The sequence below is a fragment of the Solanum pennellii genome, chromosome 9, assembly GCF_001406875.1.
Source record: "Solanum pennellii chromosome 9, SPENNV200".
NCBI classification, from domain to species: Eukaryota; Viridiplantae; Streptophyta; class Magnoliopsida; order Solanales; family Solanaceae; genus Solanum; species Solanum pennellii.
Genome location: NC_028645.1, coordinates 40,487,493 through 40,507,230, shown reverse-complemented (window position 1 = coordinate 40,507,230; position 19,738 = coordinate 40,487,493). Strand labels below are relative to the sequence as shown.

Sequence of the window (19,738 nt, the reverse complement as noted above, 5' to 3'; positions counted from 1 at the left end):
CCTTGGTTACTATTTCTCATTAAATTATCAATTTATCAACTCAAGAAACTCACGTGAAGATCTAGTTTATCCTAGTTCATTTTTAGGGTCGTTACTAAATCATTTAATCAAAGTCTTACAAGTGATGAACTTTTTTGAGGCTTAAAAATTTCTTAGTGTCAAAATTTACAGCTTCCTCTTCTAAGCTCATTGTTATTCTATTTTGAAACTATTTAATAATCAACTAACATATTTAATTACTAGTTAACTAGTATTTAATCATCAAATCATTTATTTGATCCTTTCAAATAAGTAACAACAAGTAATTCTTCTGCTTTTGTTACTTACTTTGTATTGAATTCGAATCTTTTGTTGTTTTTTATACTCTTCTCATATTAATTCGTTGATAATCTTCTTGATTCATGTCCTTTAGAATTTTGGGTCATCCTTCTTTCAAGAGTCACAGGAATCTACTCCACCACAAAGAACTAGTGATCTTGTGAATTTATTTGGCAAATGTAGTTGTCTATCAACTTTGGGAAGACACTTTAGGAAGGTGGGTGTGACATCAAATATGAGAGGTGTGAGGAATTTTCCACTAACCTTGTTTTTTATGTTTTTTTAGGTACTGAAGGCGATTACAGGGAAGAATATAGTTGTAACTTCTGAATACTATAGAAATGAAATTAGTGAATATGTTTGTAGCAATATGAGCTACGAGCATGGTGAAAACGAGTTTTATGAGAACTATGATGGGTCTTATTTATTGATCATAGCGTGGAATCACCATCATTACACATTTATTCATTGTCTGGATGATTATATAACGAGCCTTCATGGCCGCCTAGAGTGCAGTCGGCCTGCTGAAGACCGTAACATAAGTAACTCAGTGCTCCATACGGGGGTTATGAGCATGGTAATGGTGCACTTGTGTATGATGGTTATTCTTATGTGTGATAAGATGGTCCATGGTATAATGAACAACATAGTGGTGAGAACTAATCCTCCAGAGATGATTTGGAGATGAATGGAACTTATGACTTGTGATGATATGGAAGGAGTATAAGGACCTTATCGTGTATAACATTGTGAAGATGATGGTTCTCATGCTTTGCACCGTGGTTATGATGGCGATGTGAGGTACAATTTTTTCTCTCATAGGTCTTATGAATCCTTTTAGCAGAATCCAGTAGGAAATGGAAGTTGTGAGGTTGAAGTTTCTTCCTTGTCTTGTGCTACTTCCTATTCTAAGAAAGAAGGCATAGATGTTTGGGCGGGACCATTTTAAAGTTGTCGTGTGGACTATAGAAGTTGTACATTCACTACTTCTTGAAATATGATAACTTATTCTTCTAATACCTAGTTCATATGTTTCTTGTTCTCCATATGGTGATGAGGCTGGAGGTATAGAGGGAGGAACATTAAGCCATGAAGTAATAATAGAGTTAAGATACTCTTTTATAACGTTGAGGGAATATTTTTCATTATTTCTCGCGGATAGTTGAAAAGGTTAAGTCTATGGTAAAAAAAGACTCAAGTTATTCATCATGAAGATAAGCCTAAGGAGTTACCCTTGGAAGCAAAACAAGATACTCCTTGTAAGGACGACATTAAGGAGTTGAACATGGAAGTCAAAATGTCCACTACTTTAGCACAAAAATGGAAGTAAAACTTGAAGGGATTTTCTAACCATTCACAAGTAATCCATGGTACTTGTCCAAAATCCCTTAAAATTGAGGATTGTCAGATTTCCCTATGATAAAGAGTCCTGCTTGAGGGTTTACAATCCTCTTTAGGGGCCTTCGATTTGTATGGATAAAGGTAGTTTAATAACCCCCCCCCCTTTCTTTACTATCTCTTTGTGTATGATCTTGTTTAATGTGCATCTTATGGGGGTAGGACTTATTTGTCAAGAAAAGGTGAAGTTTATCTTAAATTCTTCATGTTGTCTTTGTGTGTTCCATCCTGTGATGTAATGAGTGCTAGGGTCCTTGAATCTAGTTCTGATATTTTATGTAGGAACACCTTAGATGACCCAAATTTGCATGACACATATCTCTACTATCTCTTTGCATATGATGAGTCTTATATTTGTCCTAAATGTTCATTGCATCTGGGTCACAGTATCATTGAGGTCTATACTTCTTTGTTTGACCCCATTATGTGGAACAATTATGATTTTGATCCCGGTGAGCGTATGGGAGTATTTGAGCTTGTAGTAGTGTCATAATTTGGGTGGTGTTATCATTTTGATGTGAGGAATAGAAAATTTCCTTGTTCTACAACTATGGGCTTAATAGTCATGATAATAGAAGATACTTGGTTGCTCCTTGAGATTGAGTCTCCTTAGCGTAATTTTTTGTGTGCTAACCCTTGTACTAACCCTCATTCTATGAGGATATAATTGTTGTTTGTCCTTTTCATGGTTTTGCAAAGTTTGGATTCGAGGATAAATCCTTTTTAAGAAGGGAGGATGATAACGTCATGTATAGAATGGATCGGGCAAAAGCTTTAGAGGAGCTTGATGGACATAAAGCAATGACATACAATGTGTGGAATGTCCATCAAAGTTAATAGAAAGAAGAAAATATCCATTTGCAAACGGTCATCTCATAATATCAAGAAATCACAAATGAAGGCAACCGAACAAGACCCTTTATCTCATTAAGGATAAAATTTTAAAGAAAGTGTCTTCTTTATTTTATTAGTATAAATAGTAGTCTATTTTATATTGTAAGACTTAGACTGTATGGATTTTGAATTTTCAATGAACAAACTCTTTCAAGATTGAAGTTTAAGGGTGGAATCCCTTTAGATTAGTCTAGCGTAGTGTAGCTTAATCTAGATTAGTGATGACTGAATTCTCATTGTGTATTTAGGACTACTTAACCTTGATATTGCTCATTTGTGATTTTCAATTTGAGTTGTTTCTTTTTGAATTCAAGTTTCTCTTCTTCCCTATGTTTATTGTTTATTCAATAACCTCTGTTTCTTTTCTTCCATCTCTTATTTCTATTCTATCTTACTTTTGTGTTGTTTAATTTCACGTGTGATCTTAATTTGTTTCATCCCCAATTAGAATCATTATCATAGTATAAAATCAGTTAAGAGTGTTTTGTAGAAATCTATATGTCCTAGAATTACATACATCGTAGGTATTAAGGGTCACTCGTTAGATCACGACAAATATATTAATCGTTTTGGATATCAATTTATCGGATCTACACCGTTAGTATATTTTACCCTAGCAAGAATAGAGAGCCCTCTCAATTGGGGCATAGGATGGACTCTGTTTATCTCAATAGAGTATGTTGGTTATTAGTATCTCACACAATCCAGATGTGAGATAATTCATTACATTATATTCAGTTATTCCAATTTAGTACTTATCAATTGCATGTTGATTTATAAGGTCATTGCTTCAATTCATATGTTTCAGACTTATCATTTTTAGTTTATTTAGAGTTGTGATGCATGTCTCACGTACTCAGTATATTCAAAGTACTGGTTGTAAACCTTTTTGCATTATATTGTTTTTCAATATAGGTTCATACGGCCAACATCTAGCTCATAGTTATTTTTCAAAGATAATACTTATGTTATTTTTCTTTATTTAATTCATTCAATTGTCAGACAAGTAGATTTAGCAGGGGATTTGTCCCAGTAACTCTTCATAGTAGAGGCTTTTAGATATTAGTTTCTTAGCCTTATGGATTGTTTTAGTACGATTTCCATTTTGATTGTTAAGTTAAGACTTGAATTTCTTATATCATTCAGAGTCTACCTCTGCATCGATTATTTTAGTTTATGTTTATGATCTTAATGTCATGTCAGATCATGAGTTAGCTTGAGATCACTTGTGGCTCTAAGCACCGTGTTATGACTAGGTGGTTATCTCAGATCGTGACAGTTTCCTCGGCCTTATGTATTGTTGGGCTGATTTTTGTGCATATTGCTCTATGTGGAGACCTTTGCTAGACCATTCAGCTTTCCTTATCAGTTGAGCATATGGCGCTTTTATTGGCCCCAAGTAGTTTAGGAGTATAATTATATGAGTTATATCGAGTACACTTAGTCAAGTGAGGCACCAGGTACCTATCGCGTCTCCCCAAATTTGGTGCGAGACATGTTTAATCATACTATTAATATTATACCCATGTTAGGTCCCACTTATTTGATAAAAAGTTCACTAAAATGTATTCTTTTATTTAAATTTTTATTTATCTTACAGTTGGAACATTACGAAATATTTCCATACTTGTGAAATTATGTGTTCAACTAAACTACATCGCACAAATTAGGGACAAATGATGTTTAGTAGAAACTAAAAACCAAGTGTAGGAAGTAATAAGTTACCCACCATGTGAATCTTGTATGTTATAAGTCAAGATAAAAGGATTTCGGCCTTGCATTTTTTGGGTTTGAACAGGATCCTTATCAACAAGAAGCTGGTTGGTCACGGTCTTAGCATATTTGTAAAATTTTGTGGTCCAGAAAACAATTCTACTAAAGTTGATGAATGCAGTCACAGAGGAAATCTTAAAGGCTTAAGCCTTCAGTTCATTGGTTAAATTTAAGCAGAATATTACGTTTCTCCTTTGTCCATTGAGTGCCGTAAAAAACATTCATAAATATCAAACCCGAAAGAACGAAAACAACAAAAATAAAAACCAAAATGGGGAAGACAGATTAAATGCGGTAATAGTAAAATCTAACAAACTAAAAATAACAAACTTCAGTAAGCAAACAAATAGAATCTTTGTGATGCCTTACTTCTGTTTTGGGTCATCCTCCACTAAGCAACCATACATACATTACATTACCTGGAGTAATTAGCTTTTCCCCAAAACGGAAAAGATAAAACTTTTCGAGTGGGAGAAACCAACTACAAAGGATCTGGGATAGAGAGTGTACAAGGATTACAACAAAATAGCCTAATTCTAAAAGATACAATGAAGAACAATTGGAGAAGGATCAGCAAAATTACAGGAATATATGCACAAAGAAACTTAAACACGCACAAATGCTATTGACACCATTTGTATATTAAAACAGACCTGACTAAAAATCATTCTATGGTTATTTTTGCCGGAAAGTAAATTCCAGGAGCCTGGTCTTCTACAGCAATGCCTTGACAATGAACTAATCTTATCACACTATCAGCAATATGTTGGAACCTATTTCGGACATCCATAAAGCTCCTGCAGAGAACATTCTCAACCCAATCCTCAACAGCTTCCTTTTTGTCTGATAACCAAGCAGCAGCAAGTATCTGTTCCATTACTTCTGAATCAATTTCCATCTTGATATCTACTCCAACAATCTTCTTGAGGTTTATGTTGATTTCATTCAAGATTATCTCAGCCAGAGCTCCAAAATCAAATGGCTTGAAGACCACATTGTTGTCCATTTGCTCTAAGATTTCTTCCAACCACGCCTTTGACCCTTCAGAACCAGAATCACTGTCACACTCAGCACATTCATTCTCCTCCATATCCTCCACTGGCAAATTCAAATCAAGAGAACATTTTGGGACAGTGCACAAACGTTTTGGCATTTGAAGCAACTTGTCATTGTTTGAGTCACTGTTGTCTGTCTGCTTTCTTTTATATGAAGGGAAAGATGTTCTGTCCCCTGAAGTAATCCACAAATTTGTATTCTTCACTTCAATCCTATTTCGACAGCCAGATCCAATTGCTATCTGCATCTGCAAGTTTTTGGCTGCTAATATCTTCTCTTCTGAAAACTCGAGAAATTTTTTACTGGAAAAGAAATCTTTAGTAACTTTTGCAGATTTTGAGGTAATCACAAAAATCATATTGTTGATACTGATTTCCTTCCCGTGCAAGTTCAAAAATTTACCAGTTCTGATAGCGCGAGATAAGCTATTCTGAACAGGAAAATCAGCCTTTTCTATGTTTTCAAGAAGCACAGTAGAACAGCGCTTCTTGCTTAACTCCTCTGCAATGTAGTCAATGACTGTCTTTCCCCTAAGATTCATGTGACTGTTTCTTATATTTTGATGGATAAGCAGAGAATTTGAGCAGCTAATCCAATCGCTAGAGCCCAAATCCACATAGAGCAAGCTATTGTGGCTGGCAAAGACATTCTCAGCAAGAGCTTTTGCAATTTTTTGTTTCCCCACCTTGTCAGGTCCAAGGAAGCTGAGCCATATATTTCCTTTGCTAGAGACATGACTCCTTCCATTACCACTTCTGCAGCGAGTGACAGTATGACTAATGGCATAAATGGCTTCCTCTTGCCAATAAACATGTTTGGAAAGAGCTTTATAAAGGTTCTTAAAGTCTTCCAAAATTAAGTCCTTGTCTAACTGAGGAACAGAGGAAGAAACCGATCCTGAAAAGTAAGGAAGGCAATCCTGATTTTCCGGAAAACTGGGTTCCCACAGATCTCTTACAGTGGATATGTGAACTGTTCCCAACCCCAGGTCTGTGCTAACAGAAGCTCTTGAGGCTGATGATGTTCGATCAAGGGGCAGGCTCAAACCACAACGAGCATTCTGGTACGGGGTCCAGATATTTTCCATCTTCTGATGCTGAGTTTCTAAACGCTGAGCCGGTACTTCAGGTTGGGAATCAGATTCACCTTCAGACACGACTGATTTTGACATGGTATTTTTGATCCAGCAGGTATTTTGCAAGTCTGGTGACATTGAACTTTGATTAGTAAGTCTTGCATCCAACAATAAATCTTTGTTTCTGCTTTCGCCCCCAGCAGAAGTACTCTGAAAGATGCCCAAACTAGAAATATGTGACCTGGCTTGCAAAGCATCTGGTTGAAATGAATGTATGTGATGAAGACGCTGGCATATATCATTCCACTTCTTTTGCAATCCCACCAGTCTGGCATTTAGTAAACTGCAGCCTTCATCAGCCTGCACTGAATTGATAGAGCACATATTTACTAAAAGAGTTACAAGCTAATCATCCACAAATTTTTAACCATACTGTAACTAAGATCACAGGAAAGGAGAAAGAATTTGACTCTGAATGACACACCTCAACCCCAACTAGTCCCCTGCTTGGACCGCATTCAGCCTTTTGTAACCAAGAAGATAAATGTGTTGCATGCTGATCAGTGACTGAACCAGTGGCTCCTCTAAGCACAGTTGAAACTTCTTGCTCATATTTTTCATTGCAAAGGTTACATCGAGCTGTATATTCATTTTTGTTTATCCACGAGTTTTCAGACTCAGATGATGTGGTAAAAAACCCACCAAAAGGAACAAATGACCCCATCAAGCTGCAAATGTCAGTACCAGACTGTGAGAGCCAATGGACACACAAAGTCAAAATCTTAAGATGCAATGAGATACACACTTTAGACCTCTTAGTATGTTCCCTGAATCAGCACAAATAACTCGGAAACCAATACACTCAAGAGTGGTTTTACTAGGTGGATTAAAGACCGAATGGAGTCACAGTGAAGAAAAGAAAAAAAAACAGAATCTTCTTTTGAAATACACACCAGCATAAAGCATTTTGTAGTCTAATTTGTTGTGTGCATGATAAACTATAGGAGACATGTTCTAATGTGACAAAACCCTTGAAGTCACAACAGCTGCGGCTAAAGTTTCAATAATGGTCAAACTTGAGCCATACAGTCGAACAAGTCAAGACTTCAGGGTTCAAAGCTAAAACTTCGGCAGATGCTTCTATTATGTACCACACAAACATGAACTAAATACTGTAAGAGATCAACAAAAAGGAGACAATGTCACAGATCATTGAAAAGGAAACATTGAGAGGACAGTCTATGCTGTTCTATGCATTGAAAGTATCCCTTGGATGCTGAAGCATCTTCTTCAGATATGCTAAACCATGTCATCACATCGTGCTCCTTTACTGTAGGAACAAAACAGACCACCAAGTTGGACACATCATAATTACAATAAACAAATATGCTTGATTATTTTATCGGTTTCGTACAACACGAAACAATTGTACAAGTTCAACTTTTTCAAGGAGGGAAATGATGGAGCACAGTCTGCCCAGTACATTACTTAGCTAGCTTATAAAGGGAAATGTATAATATAGAAGAAAAATTAATAAATTAAATACAAGGAGAAAAGATGGGTTATCACAAAAAAAGGGAAAAATATAGCGTACACAATTTTAATGTACAAAGTTAGTTGTTCAAATGGCACACAAATTGATATCACTTTTGATTTCTCAAGGATGGAAATTACAATGGATATGCAAGGCTAAGAAGCAAGAGATACTCTACAACCAATATACTATGGCAAAAAACAGTTTAATACGCAATTGCATGTGATGCAACTAACTTAGAAATAAAGACGATCTGGTAAGGCTAAAATGAAGATAACGTTTCAAACGGATTTTATAGTTACAAGGTACATCTAAAGAAAACATGCTTTTCAACTAGATAAGTGTTGAATATAGTGCAGGTTGAGCTGGCTGTAACTAACTATTAGTTTTGACTGACGTGTATTAATTAGTTAGCTAATAATGTAGTTAAATAATAATGACAATTAGTTTGATAGTTAGTTAACTAATCTACAAATTGTATATAAGTAGTTTGTTCAGCTGTAATTCTCATTCATTCAATAACATTTTCTCTCTTCCTTCTTCATCTTTCTCTCAAGCTCCATTGTCATGGAGTAGTATCAAATCAATGGAATAGTGTCAGTTTACATGGTATCAGAGTGAGTGTAGATCTAGGGATTCTATGAGGAAAAATACAAAGGATTGTGAGATTCATTTTTTTTTCTTATCATTCATTGTTGAGTATTTTGAAGAAGATTTAAATCTATGGGGAGCAATATCGATTACAATCATCCATTGTATTTGCATCCTTCTGATGCACCAGGTTCACTTTCAATAGAAATTCAGCTTAAAGGCATGGAGAATTACATGCTTTGGAGTCGAGCTATGAAATTAACACTTCTGGGAAGGAACAAATTGGGATTTCTCAATGGATCTATTACAAGAAACATCTATGAAGGAGATCTACAGAGAAGATGGGATAGATGCAATGTCATTGTGGTTTCCTGGTTAATTAGTAGTGTACAATCAGACCTTCTTAGTGGAATCCTTTTTAGATTGATGCTTATCTCGTTTGGAACGATCTTAAAGAGAGATTTGACAAGGTAAACAATTCTCGAGCTTACCATTTACATAAGGAAATAGCAACTGTAGTTCAAGGTGTATCCTCTGTGCAGTGTATTATTCTAAACTGAAAGATCTTTGGGATGAACACAATTCGATAATTCCATTCCCTACATATGCTTGTGAGAGATCGAAAGATTTTGTAGAACATTTAGAGAGGCAGAAGTTATTTCAGTTCCTTAAGGGGTTAAACGATGGTTATGCTCAGGCTAGATCTTAAATTTTAATGATGAGTCCTGAACCTAGTGTGAATCAGACATATGCTATGATCATACAGGATGAAAGTCAAAAAATGCTTAATGGAGGGAATTGAGTTGTTGCAAGTCGAATGGAATCTTTAGTTTTTTGTGCTGCAGAAAAGGATGCCACAGCCATGTATTCAACTAGAGGTTCAGGACCAAAACAATCATCTGGTTTGGGAGGTCATCAATATCAGAAGAAATATTGTGATTTCTGCAATATGAAGGGTCAATACTAGGGCTGATTGTTACAAATTGATGAAATGTGAACATTGCTTACAGAAGGGACATGTTAAGGAGACTTGCTATAAGCTAATTGGATATCCAGAGAACTTCAAAGGGAAGAAAAGAGTCAATGTTGCTACACATCCTCTTGCAGGATAAAATTTAGGATATTATCATGAGCCTCAAGCTGGATTTGCTGGTCCTGCACCTGTTCTTACTCAGAATCAATACAATCAGATTGTCCAAATGTTGAGCAAATGTTCCATAGGAGATGCAGTTGTAAACATCGAAGGCAATTCCAACTATGCTGCCAACACTGCCAATGCGAACAGTGCAGGTATCCTTTCTTCTCATAATGATGATAGTGTGAAATGGGTTGTTGATACTGGAGCTACTAATCATATGATAGGTGATAAGGTTGTGTTTCAAACTAGTACATTTGTAGATAATGCAGGAAAGGTTCAATTACCAACAGGAGAATCTGCAAATATATCTCATATAGGGAACTGTCAATTATCAGGAGGTGATTTCATTAAAAATCTGTTGTGTGTGCCAACATTTAAATTCAACCTTTTGTCGGTATCCAAGTTGACAAAAGAATTGAAATGTTGTGCTGTGTTCTTCCCTAATTTTTGTTTATTTTAGGATCTCTCATCTGGGAAGGTGAGGGAGATTGGTAAAGAACAAGATGGACTATACGTAATGTACTCAAAGAGGGGGACAGAAAATCAACAAAAATCTTTGGCAGTACAAAAGGAGGTTGATGCAGTATTATGGCATAAAAGGATGGGACATGCTCCCATGTCAGTTTTAAGAAGATTTTGAGTTTTTCAGAATAAATCATGTTTCAATATAGACAAACGTGATATATGTCCTTTGGCAAGACAAACTAGAGTTCCTTTTCCTGTAAGTATCACTAAGAGTAGTCGACTATTTGAGTTGTTACATATGGATGTATGGGGTCCTCACAAAACAGCCACATATGATGGTATGCAGTATTTTCTTACTATAGTTGATGACTATTCTAGATGGACATGGGTATTTTTTATGAGAGTTATGTCTGATGTTTTTTTGCTAAAATTTTTTAATTCCTATAGTTCATACTCAATTCAACAAGAAAATTCAAGTTTTTAGATCAGACAATGGTTCTGAATTTTTTAATCAACATTGTGCAAATCTTTTTCGATCCCATGGTATTATTCAGCAAAGTTGATGTCCATATACTCCTCAACAAAATGGTGTAGTAGAGAGGAGACATAGACATATACTTGAAACAGCTCGAGCTATTAAGTTTCAAGGTTGTTTTCCTGACAAATTTAGGGGGGTTTGTATTGAAGCAGTTGTCTACATTATTAACAGGATTCCATCTATTGTTTTAGCCAAGAAGACTCCATATGAACTTGTTTATCATAAGGTTCCATATTTTAAACATATGAGGGTGATTGGTTGTTTGTGCTATGCGACTAACTTGGTCAAACAAGACAAGTTTGGGCCACAAGCAATCAGGGTTGTTATGATGGGTTATGGAGTTCATCAAAAGGGCTATATATTGTTAGATTTGGAAAACAAGAAGTTTTTTGTTTGTAGAGATGTTCACTTTAATGAACACGTTTTTCCATTTCAGAGTAAGTTCACACATTCAGATATGAGGAACCAAGTTCCAATAGAATATTCATTTTTTGATGTTCTGCAATTTTCCCCGTAAGACAGTCGACCGATGCTTCTATACAGTCAATTGATGATGTTGTACAAGAAAATACTGATGAGATTATCGTACCAATTGAGCAAAATGTAGCACCTGATGATAGCACACCACATAGATCCATTAGACCACCTTTTTGCCACAGATTTTGTGATGACTAATAATAAAAGGAGTTGCCAGTATCCTATATCAAATGTTGTGAGCTACACAGGTTTATCTGTTCAATACAAGGATTTTTTATGTAATTTTTCAGCTTCAACTATCACTGAACCTAGTACTTATTCAGAAGCAGTCAAAGTACCACAGTGGATAGATGCCACGAAGGTAGAAATTAGTGCCTTAGAAAATAACAAGACGTGGGAGGTAGTTCCATTACCTCAAGGACAAAAGGCTATTGGTTGTAGATGGGTCTATAAGGTCAAGTACAGGGTAGATGGACATATAGAGAGATATAAAGCAAGATTGGTAGCAAAAGGTTATAGTCAAAGAGAGGGAGTAGATTACCAAGAGACTTTTTCACGTTTAGTGAAAATGGTGATAGTTAGATCAGTTATTGCTTTGGCTGCAGCTCAGAAATGGCATATTCATTAGATGGATCATGGATGTATACAATGCTTTTCTTCAAGGAGATTTACAAGAAGAGGTATACATGGAGTTGCCTCAAGGTTTTAATGTTCCAGCAACAGATGGTCAAGCAAGAAGTGTTTGTAAATTGCTTAAATCATTGTATGGGCTCAAACAAGCTTCTAGGCAATGGAACATCAAATGACTACAGCCTTGATTGAATCAGGTTCTACCCAAAGTCACTTGGACTATTCTTTGTTCATTAAACATGCAGATGGACAGAAGGTTTTTGTTTTGATCTATGTAGATGATCTGTTGATAACAGGAAGTGATATGAGACTCATACAAGAGACTAAAAACATTTTGCAAACCAATTTCAAGATTAAAGATTTAGGAGAACTTAGATTCTTCTTGGGCATTGAATTTGCTAGAAGTAGTGAAGGCATCTTGATGCATCAAAGGAAGTATGCCCTTGAACTCATTTCAGATTTGGGTCTAGGAGGTACTAAGCCAGTTGGAGCACCTGTGGAAGTCAATCAAAAGTTAACTTCAGTTGTATTTTATCAACATGTTCACTCACAGCATGATCCTGTGTTGAATGATCCGGGTTCATATCAAAGACTAGTAGGGAGGTTACTTTATTTGACTGTAACTAGAGCAGACATTTCATTTGCGATCCAAAATCTTAGTCAGTTTATGCATTCACCTAACAGTCTCACATGGAAGCTGCTACCAGAGTGGTGAAATATATAAAGCAAGCACCAGGAGTGGGAATTCTCATGTCATCTACTGTTTCTTCTAAGCTACAGGCTTATTGTGATGTTGATTGGGGTTCATGTCTTACAACTAGGAAATCAGTGAGTGGGTATGCAGTGAAGATAGGTGATTCACTTATCTCTTGGAAGTCAAAGAAGCAGTCTACTATTTCAAAAAGTTCAACATAGGTAGAGTATAGAAGTCATGCTTCAACAGTTGCTGAAGTTGTTTGGCTCATTGGTTTGTTTAAGGAATTGGGACTATCCATTCAGTTGCCAATGGACATATCATGTGATGGTAAGTCTGCAATTCAAATAGCAGCCAATTCAGTATTTTATGAGCGTACAAAGCACATTGATATTGACTACCATTTTATTCGTGAAAAGATCCAGTTGGGGTTGATCAATACAGTCTATTTGGCAAATGCAGAGCAGCCTGCAGACATACTTACTAAGGGATTGCTTACTTTTCAACATGCTTATTTAATGTCCAAGCTAGGTATTAAGGATATCTTCATACCACCTAGCTTGAGGGTGGGTGTTGAATATAGTGCAGGTTGAGCTGGCTGTAACTAACTATTAGTTAGCTGACTGACGTGTATTGATTAGTTAGCTAATAATGTAGTTAAATAATAATGACAAATTGTATATAAGTAGTTTGTAAAACTATAATTTTCATTCATTCAATAATATCTTCTCTCTTCCTTCTTCATCTTTCTCTCAAGCTCCATTGTCATGGAGTAGTATCAAATCAATGGAATAGTGTTAGTTCACAATGAGGTTATATACTGGAAAGTCCATCTAGAAATAGATGCACAGCTAATAAATTGTGCTAGTGTATAGAATACCTTTGAGGTATCCTCTTATAAATTCATCAACTATGTGCTTCCGCCAGCAGTAAAACCGGAAAAACCTATACCTTCCTCAAGTATGAGAGATATTTGAACTACTTAAGCATTACAACAGAAAAATATTACTACTAGTTCAAAAGTAGAACTAGAATTGAGATTATGGATCCTTGATTCTTGAATTTATTGGGTTCTTGATAAATAATTTTTACATATTAATTGGATCTTCTAACATAAATACAATATCAGCACCAAAAACTTTGGGTTCTGCAAAACCCATAGTCGAATAGCTATTTGATAAGTCAAAGAATTATTCTATTAAAGTTGCACTAAGATGGTGTCAAAATTATTCACATATACTGCATAAAAGCATCCAAAACAGCAAAACCACATTGGCAACCACCACAAAGGGATGAGGCCATTACCCTAACATATAAGATTTCATATTCATGATTCTCAAGAGACTCACGTCCAGAGTTCCAAATAAGAAAACTTCATGGTATACTTCTGAAGTTATCTGAAGATCTTATAAAAAAAATGGTAGTTCAACTTTATGACATTTCAAACTCTGCGTAGGTACAACAACCATATTGACAACGTTTAAAGTCAAGCGTATAAATTTTTTTTGATAAAATAAAGAATATCCCGTACTTATGCTACAAATCATTATAATAATATATCTTAAAGAAAGAAAATGCAATAGAATATGGAAGAACATCCCACCTGGATCTGGAAGGTAGTCCTCCAATTGGAAGAGTGGATGAAGTAATAGGCAGCACATGTAAATCCCAGTCTTTCTGAATTGTAGGGAACCGAGCCAAGAACTTCAAATAAATGTCATAACTTGCTGCTGCTCCAACTAACCACAGTTTCCCACAATTTAGTTGCACCAATTTTGTGATCTTAGAAACGATATAGCTCACTGACCCATCATCAATAAACACCTTCAATTCACCATAATTCACTACAATTCCATCCCCTGTACAACGCTCTACAGCATCAGTTACTTCCTTAAACTTCAAGCTGATCATTTCTTCACTCCCATCAGAAATTTCTTTTTCAATAGAAATTACAGTCAACCCCTTAATTTCATCAGGCAAGACACCACCTTTACCTTTCTGTACACATTCAGTGAAGCTATAAAGTGCATCAGTTGCACAGTTACCGATCAACAACGGGTTTCTACAGCTTTTCTTCACAAGAATCTCACCAATTCTTCTACAATTCTCATCAATATCCCCCTTTCCGGAAACGCCAGAAAATGGAAAGTTAAACACACGTTTGTCAAGCTCCGAATCGGTTAAATTACAAAGAAACATAGGTGGGCAACGTGCCTTGGAAAACCTAGAAATAGCCGGTGGATTGAGAAGTGCAAGCTTTATATCACAACTCCGAAAACCCGCTTCCCCTAAAACTCGGCTGACAATCGGGTCATCCAAAATGGATAGTATAAAATGCTTCAGTTCAACTTTAAGAGTAGAAATCGAGAAGTTAGAGGAATTCTGTTGTTGAAGTTGTTGATAGATGTGGAAAGTATCAGGATGCCTTCTTTGGTTAGCTTGTGAGCGCTTGATTGCTGCCATGAGAGAATTAGAAATAGGCGGCTCATCTAGGGTTTTGGCTGTGGGCAAACGATCAAGAGAAACGCTGACGCTGAGTTCTAAAGCTCTGAATTGGAGCCGTGATGAGTACGCGCAGCTGCGAGCACGTGCACAGGCGTCACGGAGGATAGCTGATGGAAGTGCAAGAAGCGCAGAAACAGCATGGAGAGATGTAGTCTGCGCGTGGCTCCGGCGACGAGCGACGGCTACCGCATCGCCTAGCGCACGCGCTGCCTCCTCCGTCAAGCATTGCTTGGCAGTGCTCACCGGCGTTGGCATCGCCGGTAAGCAAGCTCCTATTATATATATATATGTTCAATTGAAATGAAAAAAAAAATGTTACTTTACTAGTTTGTTAAAATTAAAATTAAAAAAACATTGAAGGAAAAATTAGTTTATATGAGGGAGGGTGGGCCAAATTATTGATAATGGAACAAACACATACTGTTACAAAAAGGCCCTGGGGGTATAAATTCTGTTACCATTTCAAATGAAGAAATATCTTTTCCACTGCTTTTATAGATTTATGGCTATTCAATTTTTGGTTTAAGATTCATCATATCATAGTGATAAGAGGAGACATGAGATGCCGTGTCCACTAGATAACACTAATGGGACCATATAGCTACGCTGCACCAACGTCACATCAACCTTTTCAAACAAAGATAGAGGGTCTCGCTCCTAGTGGAAACACCTCAATTCGTACTTCCTATTTCATCTCATCTGCTCTATGGCAAAAAAGTATGAGTCATGAATTGACACCATCTTTTCCTATACTTTCTCCTTCTCTTTCCAATTAAATTAGCTAAATCTATTTTTCCATAAATAAACTAAAGTTCATTAAACTCATTGTTTCGGGCCCTAATTTTACATGGAAATTATTGCAATATTGATACAGATATATTAGAGAGGAGATATGAATGTATTTCGAGAGATGATAGGGATATATCCGTGTAACAGCTCGGAAATGGAAAGGTTGAAAGGAAAGGAAAAGTGTAGTTTTTGCACTAATCCAGTGTTCTACGATACATATATACAAAGCGTAGGAAGAAATTAATAGAATTGTGGTTGAGTTTTTTGAATTTCAAGTTTCTTAAGTATGACCTACTAATGAACAGGACGAATCATAGGATATTGGACGAGTCATAAAAGGGTTTCAGATAGGAAGTCCAAACTAAGTGAAATGTTGGTTTAAAAGAGGGTCTATGGACAGTAGAAGGTTTGACGGTCTATAAATGGAGTCGTTGGAAGTTGGCCAAATCTAGGCCTCAGTAACTTGACTTGCGGTTGACTAGTATGGTCCGTAGAAATTTCTTCGACCCGTAGATCTCTGGTAGTTATATATTAAGGGTATTTGAGTCTTTTTTCAATGCATTCAATACCCAAACTATGTCGTTTAACCCAATTTTTAAGTCCCATAAGTAAATCTTATAGTTAAATCTACCCAAACCCTTTCATTTTCCAAAATCCCTAGATGGGATTCCCATCCACGTTCATCCTCTCCAATTCTCTCAAGATCAAGGAAAAAAACCTAAGGATTCAAGTCTCTACTTTTCTTTTTCCTCCATTTATTTTTGGCTTAGATCATCAAGGTATGTGGGAATTCATCAACGTATTCCATTCATCCATTGAGTCCCAAAAGATCTCAATTCTTCAAATTTAATTTCATCAAAGTTGATTAAGTTTTCATCCAATTCTCCATGATTATTCCTTGTAATGATTCAATTGTTTGTTTTTTATCTTCTTATAATTAATTGGTGAAATGGTCTAGTGGACCCTAATACTTGTACTTCTTTGTATAAAAGACTCTTCTATTTAACATTTTACCAACTAAATTCTTAAACATAAGAAAATAAAGTCTATCAAACGCCTTTGACCATTGACCATGGTGATGTGAGATTAAGATAGCTGAGTTGGTGAGAAAGTATGTCTACTTGCCTGTTAAAGTTAAGTGAATGTCTTATTTAAGTTTAAAAACACTAAAATCATAGAAGAATAAAACTAAATAAAATCAAATCAAATAATAACATTCTTCTTCAATAATTTCCATCCCCGCGACCCTTTTTCTTTCCTATTTCAAATCTCTCGGCATTGGCACTGGCACCTTCCTTAGTGGTAAAGGGAAAGAGCGATGGTATTTGTAACGCCCTAAAACAAACTAACGTGAAATAGAGATTCGTGATTGTTTCTTGAGTTAATTTTGTGTTATATTGAGTTACATTAGTGTTCTTAGGCAGTATGTGAAGTTTGGTTAAGTTTGGAGGTCAAACGACCAAGAACGTTCATGACGTTCGAAAGATGTGCCTTAGGGAGTACTTGTGTGTCTTGATGTGTTTGAGTGAGTTTTATGTGTTCGTTTCATTTGAAATTGGTGTGGGATGTTCCTAAGACCTAGATGACTTAGTTTAAAGGTTTAACGTCCGGGTACGACCCAACCTAGGACCCAAGAGGGGCCCTAGAAGAGGACCGCACCTCTTGGCAAGAAGCTGCCAAAACAGTGACCAAACGACGACCCAAGGGATGGTCTGTTGGTCAACCAACGGTCTGTCGACCATGGGCGTCGATTGGCCCTGAAAGGCTAGCCAAGCCTGCACATGGTGGAGTTGCACTCCCAATTGATGGACCCCATCAACGTGGCGTCGATTGGGAGACGGTCCGTTGGTGATGGGGCGTAGGTGGTCACTGTAAAAGCTGTAATTTTCTGCTTTCGCTTGGGGTGTTTGGTAAATTCACCCCAAGTCTTTTATGAACCTAGGAAGTTATTTTTAGGGTTATTTAGATATATTAAAGTATTTCAAACCCTAAGACCTAATTTTAGACCTCACTTCCTAAAACCCAAAACCCCTCTCCCTTAGAATTCTCTCTCAAGTCTCTTTGGAAGCTAGAAGTCAAGAAGAGCTAGGAGGGCTGTTGGTGGGCGTTTCTTCATCAAGAATCTTTGGGATTTCTATTATCTAAGGTATGGTATCCATCCTTGAACCTTCTTCCATTCAAGGAGTCCTTTCTAAAAGATTTCAAAAAGGGTTTTCAAACTCTACTTTCTTATATCTTTGATTCAGAGAATGAGTCTTCTTGTAAAAGTGTTTTAATGATCCAAATGTGTTTATTCTAGAATTAATTGATGAATTTAATGTCAAAAACCTAATGAACTCATGTTTATGCATATTCAAACTTTTAGCTTAAGAAATGGGTTAGGTGAACATGTTTGTGTAGAGAATGAGCTTTGGTTTTCTTGTGTTGTTATTATGATTTAGCTACCGCCGAAAGGGCCTTATTATGATCAAATATTGAGAAAATTATTATAGGTGGTGATGACTTGGTTAAATTGAGAGTTGCCTATATGGTGTAATTCTTATTATAAATTGCTCTTGAGTGGTATGGTCCACCTTCTTGGTGGCGGTGTTTACTTGATGAACTTGATATTACTTATTATGTATTGTGAATGTGGTTTTGAAAGTCTATTATGTGAAGTGAAGAGATATTGAAAATGGTTCTTGTCTTGTCTTTTGTGAAGCTTGAATTGCATGTTTGACTTAGATTATGCCTAAATGAAGTATATGATTATGTGAAGCATGTAAAGTGTGTAATTTCATGAATGAAGGTCTAAAGCATGTATAGAAGTAATGTCAATGAAATGATGTTTATGTGCAAGACGTGCTCACATGTACACACACACACTTAAATGAATGTATGAAGCTAAGTTGAGTAAATAGAAGAGTTTTGAGGTGGACACTCTTCGTGAGTTGAGATGAAGTGTTTAGTAGCAACCTCACTACATCCTAAGAGCTTTATAAGATAGGTCCAAAAGATGAATGCCCTTTGTGAGTTGAGATGTGGTGTTCACTAGTTATCCTTAACCTATAGTATATAATGTTTAGAATCCGTGGGAGTTATGTCTAGCAACGAGAGGATATGAAGGAGAGGTGGTTACACTTCGTGAGTTGAGATGTTGTATTCCAATGTACCTCTTGAGATGAGTACTCCTCGTAAGTAGAGAATGAGTTACTTAGTAGCGATCTCCTTATCCCTTAACTATGTGCCCACATATGTGTATATATTGGGAAAGCCATGTAAAATCTAAAAAGTATGACCTTACTCTAGGCAAGTGAGGATCCCTCATCCGATAGGGGTTAATATCGGGATTCCATGTATAGCTCTCATGGTCTATGTCGATTAATCTAACCCCCACAAAAGAATTGAATGAACTAAGTCTTCTAAAATAATGTGCTACTTAGGGTAGGTGGTGGTATGCGACGCTATCTATCCATTGCACTATGTAGGACCTTCTGAAAGGGAAGACTTTGGGCCAAAAGGGTAAGAGGCATAGGTCGGATGATTCTAGTCACCAAAAGCCTAAGAAGAGGTTCTATCACCAAGATTCTTCCATGGGAAACAAGGATAGGGCTCGAAACCAACATTCCCAAGGTGGTGGCTAGACTTTTGAGAGAACTAGGTGTACTAATTGTGGAAAGCAACATATGGGTAGGTTTCTTGCCGGTACATGTCACATCACGAAACCACACCCTCGAAGTTAGGGTGTAATCTTTGATTGCGATCGGCGTATTCGACCTCTCAGAGGTCTCATCGGATATACATAACCAAAAGTAGTGCGGAATTAAAACTTTTCGTAAAACAATTTAAAAGTCATAAACTCTTCCATAGATGGAAATAGGAAA

The 19,738-nt window shown here is 36.5% G+C and overlaps 1 protein-coding gene across 2 annotated transcripts; it reads right to left on the bottom strand.

The window, feature by feature from the left end:
- Positions 1–4,684: 4,684 nt before the first annotated feature.
- On the bottom strand, positions 4,685–15,688 carry LOC107031186 (protein SMAX1-LIKE 6-like). 2 transcript variants are annotated; one of them, XM_015232469.2, is made up of 4 exons: positions 15,545–15,688; positions 14,185–15,358; positions 6,999–7,242; positions 4,685–6,874 (listed from the first exon to the last, which is right to left on the bottom strand). In XM_015232469.2, the coding sequence occupies exons 2-4, from the start codon at positions 15,339–15,341 to the stop codon at positions 5,048–5,050; spliced, it is 3,228 nt and encodes a 1,075-aa protein (XP_015087955.1). In that variant the 5' UTR covers positions 15,342–15,358; positions 15,545–15,688; the 3' UTR covers positions 4,685–5,047. The 2 variants fall into 2 exon arrangements, with proteins under 2 accessions (XP_015087955.1, XP_015087954.1); XM_015232468.2 differs by having other exon boundaries at positions 15,508–15,652.
- Positions 15,689–19,738: the final 4,050 nt, after the last annotated feature.